Source organism: Embiotoca jacksoni, unplaced genomic scaffold (genome assembly GCF_022577435.1).
Source record: "Embiotoca jacksoni isolate LCO1_2020_lvr unplaced genomic scaffold, fEmbJac1.0.p SCAF_9, whole genome shotgun sequence".
In the NCBI taxonomy this organism is placed as follows: Eukaryota; Metazoa; Chordata; class Actinopteri; family Embiotocidae; genus Embiotoca; species Embiotoca jacksoni.
Window position 1 is genome coordinate 14,792,985 of NW_027185447.1, and position 21,404 is coordinate 14,814,388.

The 21,404-nt window shown below is 39.5% G+C and overlaps 1 protein-coding gene and 1 pseudogene across 2 annotated transcripts in view; both read right to left on the reverse strand.

The window, feature by feature from the left end:
* Positions 1 to 1,503: 1,503 nt before the first annotated feature.
* Positions 1,504 to 2,928, reverse strand: LOC138192901 (ammonium transporter Rh type B pseudogene; annotated as a pseudogene).
* Positions 2,929 to 3,828: 900 nt separating this feature from the next.
* LOC138193262 (solute carrier family 12 member 5-like) overlaps positions 3,829 to 21,404 on the reverse strand; it is a 44,775-nt gene continuing 27,199 nt past the window's right edge. The window contains exons 5-26 of one of the 2 annotated variants that reach the window (XM_069141189.1): positions 20,758 to 20,812; positions 20,544 to 20,674; positions 18,537 to 18,784; positions 18,235 to 18,446; positions 17,929 to 18,096; positions 16,499 to 16,597; positions 16,295 to 16,352; positions 14,857 to 15,031; positions 14,604 to 14,722; positions 14,398 to 14,496; positions 13,474 to 13,593; positions 13,200 to 13,304; positions 12,928 to 13,096; positions 12,310 to 12,505; positions 11,949 to 12,118; positions 11,690 to 11,821; positions 11,403 to 11,510; positions 11,036 to 11,152; positions 10,588 to 10,763; positions 9,496 to 9,510; positions 9,267 to 9,400; positions 3,829 to 6,447 (exon numbers count right to left, since the gene is read on the reverse strand). In XM_069141189.1, the coding sequence (XP_068997290.1) occupies positions 6,356 to 6,447; positions 9,267 to 9,400; positions 9,496 to 9,510; positions 10,588 to 10,763; positions 11,036 to 11,152; positions 11,403 to 11,510; positions 11,690 to 11,821; positions 11,949 to 12,118; positions 12,310 to 12,505; positions 12,928 to 13,096; positions 13,200 to 13,304; positions 13,474 to 13,593; positions 14,398 to 14,496; positions 14,604 to 14,722; positions 14,857 to 15,031; positions 16,295 to 16,352; positions 16,499 to 16,597; positions 17,929 to 18,096; positions 18,235 to 18,446; positions 18,537 to 18,784; positions 20,544 to 20,674; positions 20,758 to 20,812 (2,898 nt within the window). In that variant the 3' untranslated portion in view covers positions 3,829 to 6,355. Of the gene's footprint in view, positions 6,448 to 9,266; positions 9,401 to 9,495; positions 9,511 to 10,587; positions 10,791 to 11,035; positions 11,153 to 11,402; positions 11,511 to 11,689; positions 11,822 to 11,948; positions 12,119 to 12,309; positions 12,506 to 12,927; positions 13,097 to 13,199; positions 13,305 to 13,473; positions 13,594 to 14,397; positions 14,497 to 14,603; positions 14,723 to 14,856; positions 15,032 to 16,294; positions 16,353 to 16,498; positions 16,598 to 17,928; positions 18,097 to 18,234; positions 18,447 to 18,536; positions 18,785 to 20,543; positions 20,675 to 20,757; positions 20,813 to 21,404 lie in introns of both variants that reach the window. The other variant, XM_069141188.1, reaches the window with a different exon arrangement.

Below are 21,404 nucleotides of genomic sequence, written 5' to 3' on the forward strand. Positions count from 1 at the left end.
TTAGGTAGTTACTTTATTAATCCCCGAGGGGACATTTTTTTTCGCTACAGCAGCATACAGAATCAATAAGATAATAATAGAACAATAGAAAAGCAATAAAATAACAGTAAAATAGCAGTAAAAAATATAAAATATAAATATAAAATATAAAATGCACAGTATATACAGTATATACAGTACAGTATATATATATATATTATATACAAACAACCAAGAAACACAGACAACAGTGTTATTGTTATGCGATATGGGACCAAAACAAACAAACAAAAAAACCGAGAAACAGCAGCTTTTGACACAATCCTTTATTAACTTAATTGTTTTTGTTTTTTCTAAATACTCTTCTCCAAACTCTGTCATGTTTTAGTCTCACTTATTCAAAATTTTCCTTGCTAAGCTTTACGTAGTAAAAGTTCCTAAAAGTAAAAGTAGGGAGTTAAATATTTAGTACCATTTAGGGAGGTGGGTATCAAGAATCCCTAGAAATTTAGGGTGTAAATATTTCGACTTTAGTCTAATGTCAACAGGCTCAAAATAAGACCGTGGTTTTTGTTTTTATTATTATTAAAATGTTTAATTGTTTTTAATATTTTCCATATTCGGATTCATTTGGACTTATTTAGATATCCCCCAAATCAATTCCTTATTTTCAAACTTTCCCTGCCATGCCTTTTAATATTAAACATAAAATGTATTTGATATCTTATACAGTATTCAAACTTTTAGCGCCTGTGTAGGTCCTTGAAGTGACAGCTTGTGACTTCCATTTGCACGAAGCGTCTCATCGAAAACAAACTACCACGCTCCACTCATTAGCCTGTAAAACACTACTGAGGACCCAAATACTGTAGCTCTGCGGAATATCGTTTTTTACCGCGAGAACACCTCAGGTGAGTTGACGGCTCGGTGTCGCCATCTAGTGAATATTAGGAGACATCCCAACTTCTTTGACATCCAAGTGAGGAATTCCTGTAGTTTTAGATCAATGTCATGTAATATTACTGTTAACTGTTATAGATCATTATTAGTTATTTGTTTTGATTAGTCCTTATCTCATTCATTTAATTTCAGCCCTTTCTGAATGTGTCTTTTTTTATGTTACTGCATTAATTTTGTTGTTGTTGTTTATTTTAAATATCTAAACTCTGAAGCTACAGCTGACTGTTGTCCCTCTGCAGTACTTGATTTACACATCATCTCTGTAGAAAAAAATTAACATAGTGTAAGAGTTTATTTCAAATCACAAACTTCTGATGTTTCCATTGATGTTTGCATGTAGGGCAATAAATAATATTGTTACTGGCTGTATGGGATAATACAATATCATTGCACTTATTATTAGTGCAACTTATTTACAATGAAATGGATGTAAATATTTAATTATTGACCCCTGTACCACATTGTCAAAAGTATAGTAAATTCCATTAGTTATAAAGTATAATATAAACTTATTGACATGTGTTTCTACAGATAAATGCATTGAGAAGACTTGGCTGTGACACGTCAGGCAGCAGAATCCTCGGCTGTAATTGTGTTATTAAGTTTAAGCGGTGAATCATAGTCTGGAGGAACCTCAAAAAAAGGATCATCGTCAAAACAGAAATCATCAGATGGCGATGCGAAGTATGGCAGCCTCAAGACAAAGCCGGTCAGGACGCCCCCCAATGCTGACACTCCAATAGTGGAGAACACAGCTGCTACTTGGAAGAGAGCCTGTTCCTTGGCAGTCCTCCCCAAACCTGCCGGTAAACCGGAGATCAACATCCGGAGCTCCTGTAGTTTAGGGTCTCCTTCCTTTGGTGCCCTGTGGGTAAAGATCTCGTAAAAACTAGGGCCGTAAACGTCCTCGCTGGCCATCAGGATGGCACATATTCCTGCAGCGCAGGATACAAGTCCCGTCAGACCGTGTAAGTTATGGATCCCGCACTGATCCTGGATCCTGAAGCGTCGTGCCAAGAAGGGGCTCAAGTATTTGTAGCCCAGCATGCATGCAGTGCAGCCTATCATCCCCAGAGCATACGCAGCTGCGGGAGATATCATCATATCCACGGAGGCCCCGACTGTCACGCCTCCAGCCAGGGTCACGTTCTGAACATCAGCCATGGTGAGTTTTCCATTTTTGCTCAGCATCGCAGAGAGAGCGAAGGCTGTGAGTGTGGACGAACTGAGGCCGATGAAGGTGTGGAGGATGGCCCTGTGCTGGTCATCTCCTTTCAGGGTTAATGCTGAGTTGAAGGAGGGCCAGAACACCCAGAGGAACAAGGTCCCCATCACAGACAGAATGTCAGACTGGTAACTGGTGTTCTCTTTTGCATGACCTTCGGTAAGGCGAGGCCTGTACAGCACAAAAGTGACTCCCAAACCAAAGTAACAGGCAAAGAGGTGAATAAGAATCGAGCCTCCCGCGTCATTGATCTTCAAATACTTCAGCACAGCCCATTCTGTCACTGCAAACACTGGCACCTCCAGCAGAGCCATGACCAGCAGCTGCAACGGACTGGTCTTCCCCAGAACTGCCCCGAAAGATATCAGCACCACAGCACAGGCAAACTCTGCATTTATGAGGTTGATCACTTCGAGGTGGATCTTACCATCATGGCTGAACTGGAAGTACCCCTGCACCAGAATGGCCCACTGGATGGCAAAAGTAGCCGTGAGGAAGTTAAAAACCATCCCTCCAAAGCCATAGCGTCGGAAAAATGCTAGCAGGCACCCAAAGCCGAGGAATATCATGACCTGAATGTCTGTAAAGAACGGGTAGTCCCTGTACACTGCATTGTGCATGGGGTTTGTCTGGTTGGTCTGAAATCGGGCATCGGCGTGCTCACCATAGGTGACAAAGGTGGCATAAAGGCAAACGAAAACCACCTCTGAGACCAACACGAACAAAGGTAACCTCACTCGAAGGCTGGTCGACCGTGTCTTCATCCTGACAACTCTTAAGAGCAAATGACAGTCATTTGTTTCGCAGCCTAGATTATCTCTGTTTAGATAAGACGGGTCAAAGACATTGGTCGGGACTGCTCACTCTCACATAAACACAATAATATCGCACTCCCAGAGAAATGCTGCTGTGAGGACTTTGCCCACTGCAATAACACATCTGAAATATCAGCATTTTCATTGTGTCTTTAAAGCCCGATCTGTGCTGCATTCTGTCAATAAGAAAAGACTCTGGTCTGTATAAATGTGAAATATATCAAATAAGAAAAGTCCAATAAATATTCCTCTTTACACATAACGTAAGTTAGGGCATCGTGTCTGTTTGATGAAATTCTTACGGTTGCTGTCCAGTGTTAAAGGCTTACCCTGCTTTTTGTTCATGGAGTGACAGTTCTTTGATATAACTAAACTTCTGACACCAATTGTTTAGACTACAGGCTAACCGGGGAAGCTCCGCTCTTAACTGAAGGTCGCGTACCAAACAGTTCGGAGAGAATATGCATCACACCCCCATTAGGGGTGTAGACCGCCGACCCACTTATATTCTATGCTCTGACATGTAAGACTGTGTTTCACAACTTCTTTGATAGCAGCTATTTAATGATGAACTTTCAGACAGCAAGAAGCCGGCCAGGTCTCGTTAAAGCAGTTTTACTGGGATACAGCTCTGAGCTCTTCATTTATGTCCCCACTGGTTGAGGTCAGCAGGTCATACGAGCTCTATGACTCCACATCATGGTTTTTGTCTAAAGTAAATCTGTGTGTGCTGCTGTTAAGAGATGTAAAACATATAGAGTTGATTTTTTAAAGAGTTACACACCACAGAACCACCAGCAATACAATAACTCTATGAGCAGACACAAATACCTTAACTGTTGTATTAAAATGATTTTTAATTTATTGCATTTTGTGCGGACATATAAAATGGTTTCTTTAAACCATTACTCATACAGCATTGCAAAAGACATGGTCAAACACAAAATAAAGTTTAACATATTAAAAGACAATACAAACAGTCTATTTTATATCTATAAAACCTGTGTTGACTCACATTACACGTGTTATCCCTAAAACTAAAATCACAGATCTATTTACAAATGTCCCATCGTCACTCTGTCTCACTCGTCAACACACTGTCCTCAAACAAGTGTCAGCTTCACACACAAACACACAGTGTCACAACACACACACACACACACACACACACACACACACACACACACACACACACACACACACACTGGCTGAGGGAGTGTAAAATCTGTGATTAACAATGACTAATTATCAATAATATTCACTATGATCTTGTGAATAAAAAGTAAGTCCAGTTATTGTTGCTGCCACACTTTTCAGAATAAGGGAATCACTGAGGACTGTACAGATGTGTATCAATAAGAAGATCTTCTGAAGGAAAGATTTTGCATATGCTACAGCATTGTAAACAACGTGTGTACAGTATATCAGGAGGAAACTAGAATACTTACTAGTCTTAAGATTTTATGGAAAATATACTGAACGCTAAAAGTTTTATTTTTTATTAGAAACTGTTGCAGAACTTCCTAAATAAATAAAATACTGTATGGCACTAACAGGCCAAGGGGAGGAAGAAATTAAATCAAGCTACTGTATACATACATGGTCGGACAAAAACTTCCATCATAAACAAATACTATACTGTATGGTAAAGTATGAACATTCTGGGACAGGATAGCGTACTGGTCCTACAAAATGTTTACAGAGGTTACAGTGGTTGAGTTTGAATGTCTCTGACAAATATGTCTATGTTTACAACATGTGCGTTCAAAAATTACTAAACCAAACACAAATAGAAGGTAAACATACATTGTATACACACTCACACATGCAGGGACTAAATGTCAGAGGCAGGACTGTCTGATTTATGTAAAAAAAATACCAAGAAAAATGTGTGAAATAATAAATAAATAAATATATTTTTGGCTGTGCTGCATCAATTTTAATACTTTAAAATAAAAAATGTTTTCAATATATTACATATACTATAACTGATTTTAATGAAGAAAACAATAAACAGTTCAATCCTTGTTTTAAATGTTTTTTTAAATGCACCTTCTGAGTTTCTTTTTTTTCTGGGCCTGGATTTTTTTTGCACATCTGCCTTCGCACTTCACAGATAACTCCTTTATATTTTCAAATAGTGTACATTAGCATAGCCGCAAATAAACATATCACCATAATAGCTTCACATTTTGGAGAGAACGCTTAATTGTTTTGTTTTGCAGAGAGTTAGAGCAGAAGATCAACAGCAATCTCATGTCTGACTGGTAAGTATGAAGCCACAGCTGCCAGACAGTTAGCTTACCTTAGAATAAAGACTGGGAAACAGCTGACCTGGCTCTTTCCAAGAAGAGCAGAATCCACCAGTTAAATCTGGTACATTTCACCTTTTCAGAGAGTTAGGTGCAAGACTCCTTCTTTGTCAACAACAGTTGCCTGAAACTCCTGTTTTTGTATGAATAAAACACAGAAGATATACTGTGTTAATTAGTGAGTTTCAAATAGGATACAAGGATTTAGTTAGTTACATTTTAATTTCTGTCAGTCTCACTGCGAGTGATGCTGCCAAATGAACCAATAAATCCCCATCATAACAAGCACAAGCCAGTGAAGAAACTTTTTTTCTCATGATCGCACAAATGCATTCTCACAAATTGTGTCGTTTTAGACTGAGGGCATTAAATTGAGTGCAAAGTCATAAATCTGTTTAAACCAAGTGATTTTTTTCTCTGTATTTATGTTAATGTTGACAACCACCTTCCAATACTGCTTTTAAAATACCCACATCAACATCTGAAGGTCTTCATCCAATATTTTCCCACAATTAATTATTATAATTTACGGTACTGTATTGTTATTACTTGTGTACTTCCAACCATGCTATGAAGGACAAAAATAGACAAAGACAAACATGATCAGATGAATAAATATATAAATAACATCAATACTAAATAATAGAAAACAAAACTAATAAAGAAAGAACCTTTCTCTTGTACAGATAACAGGACCAAAAGTAAGAGAAGAGAGTTAAAACCATGAAGTTGATTTAAAGTAAGTTAAAAATAAATGTTTGAAAAGTTTTTGGGGTCTTTAATTAGACTGCCAAAATGTCAAACTACCAATAAACTCATCTGCTGTTATTATCCCGCGAGTCGAGAACAGAGAGGTGACAGTAAGGTTGTGTGTGCTCTAGCGGTTAAAGATTAACAGATACAGTTGAGCCTACATGAGTAGATGTCACCTGAAAACACAGTAGTCTGAGTACAACGTGTGGCGACAGGTGACATGATGGCAAGGAGGGTTTTTCTGGGAAGACAGAGAGAGGGGGAGAGAATCAGAGTTTGTGTTGGCGCTGTTCAAAGACCACAGAAGCCCTTCAGGAGTAGATGGTGATGACCTCACGTCCACCTCCGCGCACTAAGAGGACCCGATTGAGACCTTCAGTGAGAACCTCGAGGAACTCCATGTCTGAGAGACAGTCACAGTGAAGGATGGTAGCTTTTTTACTTCAAATATAATTTCAAAAAACAAGCAATACGTCTAAATGTCGTAAAGCAGCAGGTCCCAAACTTGATGTACCCTGACCACTAGGGCTGGACGACATGTCCTATTAAATCAAGATTATTTTCAGTCTTATAGATGAGTCATGATTCTAATCTAATGTTTTTCTCTCTACATAAACTGAAAAAATACTATATGAAATAATATATACGAAAATATTTAGTAAAAGCAACAATAGAAATGCACCACTGACAAGGCTGTGATACTTATCCAAACTCTAGGAGCTGCGGTGAAACAATAAAAAGTAACAATTATTGGGACAATTATTCATCTGCAAAACACTTGCAGCTGGTGGTTCAGATTTGGGACCAATCATTTTCAGCGTCCTTGAAAATCCAGGCTTGTTAGTTGTGTAAATGGGTACCATATTTTCCTAGTAAACTGCAAATGCCAACATGTGTTCCTTGTATGAGCGGACACTGAAAAGGGAGGCACCTCTAAGGCACACATTGTTACTGAACAGGTTTGTCAGGCTGACACTTTTGTTTCACACAGAGTTTTTACAAACTTTACTCAAAGCAATACGATCTATTTTCACATCACTGAAGTCATATGACAACCTTTATGTCATCGTCAACTGCTGTCGACATTATATTCAGTTGTGTTGTGGGAAAGTACACATGTGGAAACCATGACAGCTTATGTTAATGTTGTGACTCCAGATGACCATTTTTCACCACCATTGTTTAAGAAACTGCGAATGAGTCACGTAATTTGATTTCACAATCTCGGCTTTTTGTCACATTGACCATTAATAAAACATCAAAGAAGAAAAAGAAGAAGAAAAAGAAGTGTTGGCAATTGAGTTGCACTGTTTGTAATGTCTGCGGCATGTTTTTACCAAGAACAATGTGTGAAATAATAAATAAATAAAGATATTTTTGGCTGTGCTGCATCAATTTTAATACTTTAAAATAAAAAATGTTTTCAATATATTACATATACTATAACTGATTTTAATGAAGAAAACAATAAACAGTTCAATCCTTGTTTTAAATGTTTTTTTAAATGCACCTTCTGAGTTTCTTTTTTTTCTGGGCCTGGATTTTTTTGCACATCTGCCTTCGCACTTCACAGATAACTCCTTTATATTTTCAAATAGTGTACATTAGCATAGCCGCAAATAAACATATCACCATAATAGCTTCACATTTTGGAGTGAACGCTTAATTGTTTTGTTTTGCAGAGAGTTAGAGCAGAAGATCAACAGCAATCTCATGTCTGACTGGTAAGTATGAAGCCACAGCTGCCAGACAGTTAGCTTACCTTAGAATAAAGACTGGGAAACAGCTGACCTGGCTCTTTCCAAGAAGAGCAGAATCCACCAGTTAAATCTGGTACATTTCACCTTTTCAGAGAGTTAGGTGCAAGATTCCTTCTTTGTCAACAACAGTTGCCTGAAACTCCTGTTTTTGTATGAATAAAACACAGAAGATATACTGTGTTAATTAGTGAGTTTCAAATAGGATACAAGGATTTAGTTAGTTACATTTTAATTTCTGTCAGTCTCACTGCGAGTGATGCTGCCAAATGAACCAATAAATCCCCATCATAACAAGCACAAGCCAGTGAAGAAACTTTTTTTCTCATGATCGCACAAATGCATTCTCACAAATTGTGTCGTTTTAGACTGAGGGCATTAAATTGAGTGCAAAGTCATAAATCTGTTTAAACCAAGTGATTTTTTTCTCTGTATTTATGTTAATGTTGACAACCACCTTCCAATACTGCTTTTAAAATACCCACATCAACATCTGAAGGTCTTCATCCAATATTTTCCCACAATTAATTATGATAATTTACGGTACTGTATTGTTATTACTTGTGTACTTCCAACCATGCTATGAAGGACAAAAATAGACAAAGACAAACATGATCAGATGAATAAATATATAAATAACATCAATACTAAATAATAGAAAACAAAACTAATAAAGAAAGAACCTTTCTCTTGTACAGATAACAGGACCAAAAGTAAGAGAAGAGAGTTAAAACCATGAAGATGATTTAAAGTAAGTTAAAAATAAATGTTTGAAAAGTTTTTGGGGTCTTTAATTAGACTGCCAAAATGTCAAACTACCAATAAACTCATCTGCTGTTATTATCCCGCGAGTCGAGAACAGAGAGGTGACAGTAAGGTTGTGTGTGCTCTAGCGGTTAAAGATTAACAGATACAGTTGAGCCTACATGAGTAGATGTCACCTGAAAACACAGTAGTCTGAGTACAACGTGTGGCGACAGGTGACATGATGGCAAGGAGGGTTTTTCTGGGAAGACAGAGAGAGGGGGAGAGAATCAGAGTTTGTGTTGGCGCTGTTCAAAGACCACTTTGAATATGTGCGTCACGTTTTTACCAAGAAGAATGTGTGAAATAATAAATAAATAAAGATATTTTTGGCTGTGCTGCATCAATTAATAATACTTTAAAATAAAAAATGTTTTCAATATATCACTTATACTATAACTGATTTTAAGGAAGAAAACAATAAACAGTTCAATCCTTGTTTTTTGTTGCAGTTTTTCTTTACCTTTATGACCTTGTTACCTTTCATTGTATTCTGTGTTGCATGTGTAGTACCAGATTGTTTTTGATTATCTTTCTGTCTCTTCCATTGTGCAGCAATGTTTTTATGTTGGAAACATCATTACCTGTTGTTGGAAAATAATGGTCTTTACTGGAATAATACTCAAAGAAAAATAAAGAACGTGTGTGAGATCTAGGATACAGTTTTCTTCGCCCACCCGGTTCTTTGGTGGTCCAGGCATGTTGAGCAGGACCAGTTTCGCCTCCTTAGACTTCTTTATGATGACCTCATTGAGCCGCATGGCTGTGTGCATGCGCCTCAAGTCAATCTGGCTCCTGCAACACGAGGTCACAGAGGGTTTGGTTGATAAGACGGCTCTTTAGCTGCTCAGCTCATCCTGTATGTCTTGCAACAACATTTTAATACTTACAAGTTCTTCCATTCCCTGCAGCATTTTTTGCAAAGAAATAATAAGGAGTGAGTTACATACAGGAGATGCACACACATAGGAACCTGCATTTATTGGTGGTTCGTCGGTTTCTTTATTGTTAATAATGTAACGTGTGCACATGAAACAGAATACGTGGGCAGGGCTTAGTTATAAGAGGAATTTAAAATAAATCCTTTGGATGTGATTGAAAAGCTCAAAAGTGGGCATGGCTTATGGTGACTCGATATGGAGCTGTAGGGAGAGATGGAGCTCTGGAGATGCGGAGGACTCGCCTTAAAAGTTACATTACATTTCCAGTATACAAATATTCATTCAGTCATTTATTTACTTCAACAGAAGCAACACACAAATTCGAATGTTAGTCTCCTGTTTCGGTGTGATCGCAAGTCAGATCTGGCAGATTTGCAGGTCAGAGTTCAACTATAACTGAACAGATGTGCTTGTTCAGACAACGCACTGATGGACTGTGTTTGGAAATGGGGAAGTTATTATTCTACCCTGTTTTTTTCACTCTATGACTATCAGATTACAAATTGTGGCATCACTCTTACTGTTTACAGTCAGTGCTCTGATTAATGTTAACATGTTATTTGTCAAAAATCATCTTCTACGATAATATTACTCTACTAACAACCACCTAGTTAATGGTCAGTTGTGATTTTTTATGATAGGTGAGGTTAGCTAATCGCACCAAATCACTTTTTAAACGAGAAATATATTGTAGTCCCAGAGTTTAAGATGAATTATCAAAACTATGTTTGACAGAAGGAGAAAATTTCTTATAAAAACACTAAAAATGATTTTAGACCCCTGTTACCAGAGATAAATAAATAGTTAATACAGGGACACACAACTGGAACCTAAAAATGTATCTTTGTCATTTTCTCCTTCTTTAAGTTCAAAGTTTTGTTTGTCATACGCGCAGGAGCCACAAGTCTCTTTTTAAACTCTGGAACACGGGTCGATACACACAAATATTTACAACTGGCCCATGTCCATGTGTGTATGTTGTGTGTGACATCTGCTTCCTGTGCAGTACGCTGAGCCTAATGAAGCTGGCAGCTCACTCACGGCTTCATGTTGAAGAGGTCTTTGCCTGCCTCTGGGGTCGGTGCTAAAATGGTCTTTCCCTTGTCGGTACCCTTGCAGTCGGTCCAGGTGGCGGCACCCCCTGGAGGCGCAGCAGGGGACGTGGGGCTTGTACGGCTGGTTGGTGTGGAGGCGTTCTTATTGTGGATCAGCTGCACCTGTTTTGGGTTGGAGACAGCCTCAGACTGGGAGATGGACACCGTGATGTGACAGTGTAACATAATGAAAGAGAGAAGGGAGACACTGTCAGTAAAAGTGAACTAACATCACTTGAGTAGCAAGTGGAAAGAGTAAAACTGCTGTGATAGAAGCAGGTCTGTCACATAATACTGAACACAGAGGAGCAGAGACAGAACAGGTGTGAAGAAAGTGAGAAAAGGAAGTGCAGCAAATGATCACGTTTTCTCTTCAGGGGTCACTGCAGCATTACCTCCTCCTCTGGTTTTTCAGCCACGCTGGCTGCATCCTCAGCACTGTGCTGGGGGCGCACGGCTGACATGTTTTTACGTCGAATGGACCCACGGGATGAATCTGTGATGCTCTGGATCTGTAATGACAAAAAGGAAATACATTTGATTTCTAATTTCCTTCTGGAGATCTTTCTTTCTACCTTCAGACCATTGAGTACAAGTCCAGACACAGACACCTTATTATGAACCAAATCTCGGCCTCAGAGTGGAAATGTAAAGTGATGATGAAAATGGTAAAATCTTTTCCAAGCCATGTTCTGTAGTTGTCAACAATACTTCATTTGTATTTTTCCCCAGTTACACATAATATAGACCTTTCTGGTTTACCTCTCTCTCCATCTCATTCTTGGTCAGATGCATCTGTTTGAGGATCTGTGATCGTTGCTCCATTATCAGCGTCTTCTCGTAGGTGTAGGCTGAGATGTCTCCGTCATGCTTTAAAGAGAAAAAACACATTACCATGTATCACGTGTTGTATGATAATTTGGTGAAACGTTTTTTTTTTTCTATGGATAAAAGACTGACTTATTCAGAGCAGATTTTTTATAATTTGAAAAAAGAAAAAAAAGTGGGACGTTTGTGAACTCAGATTATGTGTCAGAAAAATGTCTCACCATCTCCACCACTTCCACCTCAGCATCAATGCGAAGGTGATATAGGAAGGTAATGAGATCTTTCTTCATCTGAATGCTATTGTCATCCAACTGGGCTACAGTGAAAATACGCATCTTGCACTTCCTCCACACCTATGGCATAAAACATGAACAGTTATACATAAATAGGCAATGTGCCTTAAAGACATGTTCTTTTTAACCCATTGAGTCATATCAAGCCTTCTGAAGCATAAAGAACCCACATTGTCTTGTTTCCCACCTTATGCTGGCGCAGCAGGAAGGGAAGAAGCATCAGCATGCCTCCATCGTGGACAATCCACCACACATCGATGTGGCCTTCAGTGAAGCGCTCCCCATTGGACGGATAGCTGTAGATATTCTTTGGAACCAACAAGGCCAAACTGGCAATAGTTGTCTCTCTAACCACCCCTGAAGAGGGACAGAAGAAATGTAAGATAATGAAGGGCCTGAGGGTCACTTCACTTTTCATCAGTTTGTTTAAGTCACCCCATTCATCCATCCTGTATGTCACAAATCTCTCCATATAAACACTGTATTTACTCCAACTTAAAAGAAAATATATTCACAAGATCTAAGATATCTTTCAGCAGTGAACTGACCGATGAAGTTCCTCAATTGCTGGTGGTACTCGGGCTGTTTCCAGTTACGAGGCCAGCTGACCATTACAGTATTGTGCTTTAGACCTCCGAGTCCTCCAACCTGGATCAGGTGGGACGTCCCATCTCTCAGGTTGGAGGAGATGACCACCTGAGAGAAGCCCTTCACCTTCTCTGTCTCCATCAATTTACGTAAAGACTGCAGAGACACACAGAGGAAAAGGAAAAGCGTAGGGACTTTGTAAATATAATAGTATAGATTGTATGCATCAAACAATAAATCACCTCTGGCAAAATCCATTACACAACAATAACTCCCTTGCACTGCTGTTTTGTATGTTGTTTTATTCTAATTCATTGCACTGTTGTTTAGGTTTTGTTTAGTTTAGTATTATTTATCTTATTTTATTTTATAGAATGTGCATTTTTTTATGCTGCTGTAACATAAGAATTTCCCTCTGAGGGATTAATAAAGTATCTATCTATCTATCTATCTATCTGTCTGTCTGTCTGTCTGTCTGTCTGTCTATCTATCTATCTATCTATCTATACAAACAGTAAGAGTTGGATGTGTAAATCCTCTGTGTATGTATCACAAGTTCAAATCAATACTGGACGAACCTGCTCTGCCCTCTGAGCTTCAGTATAATTGTCGAGGAAGGTTCCTTGAACCAAGGTGCCAACGATGGTCAGACCCTTCCCTGCTTTCAGTTGATTGGTGAGAGAGAGCAGGCGAGGCTGCTCCACGTTCTGCTCAGCATCTACACCCACCAGAACCAGGATCTGAGGCCTGACAATAAAACAAAAACAGCAGGACAGTGAAACAAGTCAGTTAGAAGTCCACAAGCAACTTAAAGACAAAGCATCTCAAAGTCAAGATAATCTAAACTGACCTCCAGTTCTTGGTATGTGGTGGCCCCTCTTCCAGCCTCATCAGAGCAAAGCGTGCAGCGCTGAGTGAGATGCCACGAATCCCATCACCCCACTCCTTCTCAGCTCTGTTTCAAAGCAGTTAAATGAATTAGCGCAAAATGTATATAATCAGTAAATATATGACTGTTAACAAAGGAGCCTTACAAAAAATCTAAACGAGCCCAATCCTATGATTTTAAAAACTGTCTGCAACATGAAATAAAAGATGAAATAAAAGTTTTCACGAGTACTTACCCACAGAACTCAATGTATTTGTAGATGCAGGTGGCGATGCCCATGGCGACAATGGCGTAATACCAGGAGCAGATGAACATGAGTGACAGACACAGGCTCATACCCAGGAAAGACAGAGCCCTGTGGGGAGACAGGACGTAACATGTTAGGTCTGACTGGAAAACTCCACCAGCTTCACACCGCAGGCTAAAACACAGCAATGAACAAGGCTTGTAAACAGGAAGTTTGGGCTAATGCTACTAAAACCCTCATAAAGCCAGCTGAGTTATAAACCTCTTTTGAAATCTTAAACAGCATCTGTCGCTTAACAATAAGAATTAAGCAAGTATTTATGATTATAAAACATGTGTGGTACTATTTAGGTGTATGTTTTAAATTTCTTTGCGAGATGGAAGGATATGACTTCACATGTTTGTTAGGCCTCAAGAATACACACAATGTATTCTGGTAACTAACCACGGGGCACCCGACAATAACGTCCCCCACTGGTTTGTGAACTGCTGTTATGAAGCCTCCAGTCTGGAATTTCGGTGGTCGACACGATTGTGTTTTTTTTTGCCGCCCGAAGTGACCATATTTCAATGAGGTGACGAGGAGCGACGGGTAGATCTGATTGATAACCTGACACCTGACTGCCCCTCCCCCTGTACTTTATGAGAGAAGTTGATGCTTTTTGAATGGCAGCCTATTGGGAAGTAGGTTTTCAAGCCAGCCCCTGGTGGCCCTTGGTGGTATTACACTTTAAGGTACTTTTTCATTTGCTTCACTTTTCAGACCCAAAGACTGTGTTCATTTTTTTTATACAGTCAGTACAACTGACCCTAGATGTAAATTTAGTTTTTTTGTTTACCAGCACACTTGATGGGGCACCTGTAAATGGTATAAGCTACATGTTTGGAGTGTTTCTAACACACAGAAACTCACCAGTGGTAGAACTTAAAGCGTGGTCTCCAGTTTGGTGTCCTCAGCAAAGTCTGCAGGGCACAGGCAAGATTGACGAACATGTAGCACATCAAAAAGAACCTAAAGAAAGAAGGACAGCAAAGGAGAAAAAGACAGAAGTCAGACAGTGACAAGGACCCTAACTACAGTAGCTGTGGTCAGAAATGAATATACACTGTTGTCCTTACATGGAGAGTATTGGTGCAACTGCATCCAGCGAGGCAATGATGATGCCAATCTCACAGATGCAAGCTGTGAGCAGGAGTGCCCAGGTGGGCTCCCCATTGTCTTTCCCATGGCCAAACACCTGCAACACACAAAATGAGTAAAGTATGGGATTTTAATTATGTAATAATAATGTTATTGAGTTATAATGTTAAAAACACTTTTCTGCTTTTATGACAGAAATACATTTGAGCGTTACAGTACATGTGTACTCACTCTAAGGAAGGGGATGATGCCATCCCTCGAGATGGCCTGCAGGAGACGAGGAGCTCCTGTCAGACTCTGAAGTCCCGCTCCACAGGTGGAGAAGAAGGAGCCGATCACAATGACCCATGGAGACGGCCATGCAAGCGTACCAATGACCAGGTTACCATTGACCCCTTCACCAAACCTGTGGAGAGAGGTGAAGAACTCAAAAGCTGTAGTACAACACTGAATGTTACACCATCAGCACATTTGTAAAAGTGAACTCCGCAGTTCAAGTCTTCGAACTGGCGACTTGTGAAATTAGGTCCACATTGAAAACTCAAAGAAGGATCCAACGAAAGGATTCTAAAATAATGTTCTTGCAAATAATTGTCTGCTGAGCCGTTAACCTTGTACGAAGTGCTCGGACCAAATGTACCAGCTTGAACAAACTACTGAACTGAAGACGGTGTGAATCAACGCTAAGTGTCGGGCAATGTAAATGATGATGCATTCACTAACTGTTGTACATAATGTAGCGATTTGGATGCATTCACCTGAAATGCCTTTGTGATGCCTTTGTTTATGCTGATGTCTGTTTGAATGCTGGTGGGACTGTGTAATAATTTGTGATCTGTAATTTTCTCTGATCTTATCACGCACAATTGGCCTTTTGCTAATCCCTGATTCTTATTACAGACTTTTACAAGTTCTGTTGGGCTTTCTGTTTACAAACTTTCATGTAGTTTTCAGTAATAATATGATTAAATGCTAATTATTGTCAGGTCCCACATTTTACAGCGGTAGATTACAGCACTCAAACAGCTGCAAACCATTGACAGTGTTTGTTGAAATAAAAACAGAAATATGTTAGAATTAGTTTAATGTTTGGGGTGAAATCACTGCCTTGGGCGGACTATTTATTTCCAAGTAACTTTTCATTAGCTGTAAAGGTCTTTAATTTGCACATGATGGCATCAAACATGATATAAAGATAAAAGACAAAACCATAGCATCATAAACTCTTCACAGGATATAAGATAGATAATAAAGTTAAACATTTTGATGCTTTCATACCAATAAAACCATTTTAACTAGAAATCTACTAACTATATTGTTACCAAATGTGCTACAGCATGTTGAAAAGACTATAAAAATTTTCATTTTAAGGCTGTTACATACATAAAATGCAACATGCATTATCATAAACAAGAAATAAACTGAACAGAAAATGTTGATCATGTCAAGCACAACATTTAGGTTTGGTTAATGGAAACCGGGACGAATAGAGAGTAAAAGGTAGGAGGGAAAGTTTTATTTCAATATCTTTAGTGAACAGGAGATTTTAGATTTACAGTTTATCAATAATATTTTTTACTACTTTTGGTTTTGGAGATGATTTATATATATATAAAAATTATAATTATATCTAATCATATATAATGAAAATGTACAGAACTCAGCTTACTTGTCTCTTAGGACGACTCCTTCTATACAAGCACCAAACAGCACCACACACGATATGTCTGGGAAAAAACTGTTAAGGTACACATCGTTGAGATATTTGACCCAAATATAATCAAAACATGAAAAAGGTTATATTAAATTCATTGTTGAGAACTTTGGATCCACAGAGTTTATTTTAAATCGTCTTTGGCTTAGTGAAGGATACACACAGTGGATGTGGTGGTGATGGCTGCAATGGTGCCAATGGGGATCGACTTCTGAGCATCACGCAGGTCTCCGGAGCGGTTGGAGCCGGCCATGATACCTGTGGGTGGAGCATGATGAACTAATCAAGCACTGTGCCTTTAGAACTGCATAAAGAGCAAGATAATGTGGACTGGATCCTTATGACCAGACTCACAATAATGAGGTTCCTGAGCACAGACATACTGTTTTTGCTGAGGTGAAGACAATTATTAAAAACTTTAGCTTCGTTTTTAAAAACCAAACATTAAATCAAGACAGCTTGATGCACAATGGAGGTACAGTAACTGCTCTGCTTTCTCAGTGATAAAGCCTGATGCCTACACTAGTAATAACATTGATATGATTGGAGTCTGAGAACTCAAACAAAATAAATTATTAAGTGAAAATAGAATATGTAAACATGAATCTTTTCCCTTGTGGACTATAGACTCTGATTCTACAGGTGGATGCTGAGGAGAAGTGGGGCCTATAAAATGTTATATGAAGAGTAGTAAAGGCAAATGATTGGTTGTGACAGCAGATTTAGCAGCAAAAGAGCGAGCCGAGGACAAACTTAATCCTGCCATCATAAGAGTATGCCACGTGAGTTTAGTGTTGAGCTTGAGTTGACTGTCTGAACCAGTCAACAGGCTTTACCATTTATATAGCAATTTTATTCACAAAAGTCTGATACAAAAAAAAAGCAGGGTTTCAGTTCATTAATGTTAAAGCTGCAGTTATCCACTTGGGTGCAGCAAAAACAAGCTGTTGATACAACACTGACATATGGCCTTAAATGGTTGATAGGGAAAACTTGTTAGCCAACAGTTTCCTATTTAGACCTTCAGCAAGCATCTCTGAGGACAAGAGCCAGTCAATGGTGTGATATAGAGGGTATTTACATTAATTGCATTAACACTTCATTTCCAACAAGTGTTGAGAACCCTGCTATTATAGAGCACAGTAAAATCAATGCTGCAAAAAAAAAAGTACTTAAAAAATAATCTAATCTCCAAAATAATCTTGCACTATCTGCTGTTCAGTGATCTACTATGTTTACTTCGGACCTGTGCAGTTTTCCTACGGGAATTTTTAAGAGCATTTTTAACTGAAAGCAGCTGCCTGCTGTGCCTGGAAATTATGCTGATTAAAGTGTTGGGATTGAAACCAAAACAATGTTAAAAGTTAAAAGATGCTGAAATTAACATCAGACCTGAGGGAAAGTGCAGAGTCTGGTGATAAATCTCAGGAATATTTACTGCCACCAACGCATTACTTGCCCTCATTTGTTCCATTAAATGTATCGTAAAAAATAGAGATCAGAGCAGCTTTAAGGGTAGTTCTGGAAAACACAGTCCTCCGCCAGACGAGGGCCCCCTTGTCTCTTCAGTGGGCCGATCTGGTGCTGACCTGTGACAGACGGGAAGTATATTCCCACCAGCAGGGTGAAGAAGCTGGTGATGTCAGCCATGACATAGCGGTTGGAGCTGGTTACGGGACTGTCTGGATCCATTTCAGATACAAGCCCACGCTTCTCCACGATCACCCCTTTTTCCAGATAGTTACCAAACAAGTTTTCTGAGAGTAGGAGAGGGAGAAGGAGTGTTGAAAATAATAATGAGCAAGTAAGAGGAACTAATCTTCAATCTCTACTGGTCTGTGGTGCACACTGTGGTACTCATGGGTGACAAAAGGTGATTTGTGTTAAAATCATACCTGCCAGGATGCCACTCGTGACCCCTGGGATGCCCTGTATCTCGGTGACGTTGTTGTTGTTGAAGTATTCGTCACAGGTGGCATTGAGGTAATCAGAATCGCAGAAGGACCTCCACAGTTTGGTGGTGACAGTGTCATTGTCTATTTCAATGACCTTTGCACAGACGTCATACCCTTTAGAGACAAGAGTTCGATTCCCCAGGAGACAGACACTGCAAAGAAAGTCAGCAAAGGCATGACAGTTATGTGCTTGAATTCAACGTCACCGCAGACTTTGACCAAAGAATGAAAGAATCACTTACGGAAAGACAGGGGGATCGATGGCAGTCTTTATGACTCCGGCGTAAACAGCCACAATAGAAAGGATGACGCAGGCCAGGAAGACCAGCGCCAGCTTATTGACATATTTGACACCCACAAACACCACCAGCGCCATGAAGCTCAGCACAATGGTGCCGTACACCCGCATGTTGTTGAGCAGAGCTGCCTCCGCCTCGGGCCCCTCCAGGCCCTCGATCTTAAATATGGCAGCCTGAGGAATAATATAAATCTGAAAGAGTGGGGAGGAAGAGGGTGAACAGTGGAAGAAAGAAGGCATAGAGGGGATGAAAAGAATAAGGCAAAGTGTGGTGAGGTATGATCAGAAAAAGTGGGAGGAGATAGTGACACTGTTCATTACTGTTTACTTGAGGATGCTACTTCAGATATTCATATGTTTGGTATAATCTCATGTAACCTTGCATCTGTTCAGCAAGAGTAACATCTCATTGTATTTTAAACAAACAACAAGAAAGAGTGTCATTCTATAAGTTCGTTTAAATGCTCTATTTCTGCAGTGCAGCAGTAATGACATTTCTTTACTTCTTATTATAAGAGACAATTTCTTATATTATAACAAGGTATAAAAACAATTCTGTAATGAGATATATATTCAACACAATGCCAAGATTTCTTGTTATGTTGGCATGTAGTGTTGTGATAATAACAAAAGTCAGATTTTTTTTCTCATAATGCCAATGCTCCTTGATTTATCTGTTGGTTCTAATGAAGCCAACTGTGACACATCATTACATAGGTAAAGTGGGAGCATGTTCTTTTGACCTATTTCAGAGCAGTTAGAATAGCTTTATGTTGACCAGCTCAATTAGCTGGTTAGCTGGTCATCTAGCCATCTACAAAACTGAAGGTTTTAAGGTACTCACAAAGTGCCATATCAATGCGGAGTAACACTGCAAGGGTCGATTGAGTCATTATTACTACCTGCCTTCCCTTACCAAATGCCTCACTAATTCACATGCTATGCTAACACTATGCATCCTACGCTCAGACACAAAGTACAACACTACCTAGTACAAAGTCTTTGTAGCAAGTTAAGAATGTGTACTATCTCTATAAACTGGGTTGAGTGAGCCCCATGACTCCTTGAGAAGGCTCAACAGCAGTCCTGGCGTCCCAGAACTACTCCCCTCAATACTGACACCCACCACCAAACAAGTTTATGTAGCAGAAAGACCAGTTACCGTTTTGAACTTGTTGGTACAATTTAAAATAGACATTTAGCGCAGCTAATGATAACACAAACCGTACCACAAAACATTCCATCAATATAAATGGAACATGGCCTACTCATAGCCTGCATGTGGGTCATTTATAGAACATCTGTAAAGTGACAGAAAATAACGTAGTTTACCCTCTCCTCTCTAAACTGCACGAGTCACTGCATACACATCGGTCACACGGCGCACTACACCACCAGTGAATTCTCATCCTGTGGAAAACACCGGGACCACATATTTTTAATGCAGCTCTTAATCCTTTGTTTTGATCATTTCTCTGAGTTTAACTGTGTAATAATGAAAAGGACTTGTAAAAAACTCAATATTTTTCAGCTGTGTTATTATTTACTGCTAAATAATCAGCTCACTGTAACTGATTCAATTGAAATGTTAAAAAAAACTTTATAAAAGGTCATAAATCCATAGTCCTGACTGTGTAGCGTAAATGTCTCTGACAGATCTTGTTTGAGCCTCATGTTGGCTAAGGCAAGACACAATGTGAGTTAATGCTTTACAGCAGACATTTTTCACGAATATATCACAGGCAAAAGTAATTCAATTATGAATGCATCTGTTTCGTTTATGTATCTCTGTAGTCATACTAGTGAATCAACGACAGGACCCAGGAACTGACACACTTGAATGGAATGCAGCCTCAATTTACTGTATTAGTTATTAGTTACATTTGTGCTTTTCCTGTCCTGATAATGCAAAATGTTTGCAGTAAAAAAGGGTCTTATTAAATCTACTTACCAGCAGAATTTCAATACATCCAAGAATGTACATGGCACCTGCAAAAGTGGTGCCCAGGTAGAAGCAGATCCCAACAGCTCCACCAAACTCGGGCCCCAGGGAGCGAGAGATCATATAATACGAACCGCCAGCTGAGTCACAAATGCACAGAAGTCTCAGTGCACTATTCTGTCACACAAACTCACTAAAACATCCCTCCTGGAAATCCACTCACCTGGTACGACTCCATTCGTTGCAATGGCACTCATGGAGATGGCTGTGAGCATGGTCTGAAAACAGTAGCACACAACAGAGGATGATTACAGCACTCTGAAAAGTAGCAGGTGGGCACATCAAATTAAATATGGCTGACAGCGAAGCCTTGATGAACTGAATTGTTGGTCGCAGGGATGACTGTACAGCTAGTTAGGCACACACTGTCACATCAGTGATTCTGTCTGCTATGGCCAGAGGTGGACAGAAACGTTTTACATTTGCTAACCACAGTACTATTCACTAGCTAGGACCCCGCCTCGGCTGGGGGCGAACCTTCATTGATTGGGGGAGATTAAGCCAGGGTGACAGTTTCACGGTTTGGGGGAAGGCTTAGTCGAGGATCCACTGCAGCTCCCGGGCCTTGCAGATCCCTGAGATCTCCATGTGGGACGGAAGGATAAAGGCTATGAAACATGATAACCATAAGTGAAACGGTTTAGCAAGCGGGAGGGAGGGTGGGATGCAGAAAACGTGAACAGGCCGAGGTTTAGAGTGGGTGGATATTTATAGGAGTGTGGCTGGAAGTGGGGGAGTGGTTGAGGCGTGGTCCTGCTCCTGAAATTCAGCTAAAACTTTATCTCCAATTGTTAAATACAATTTTCCTGT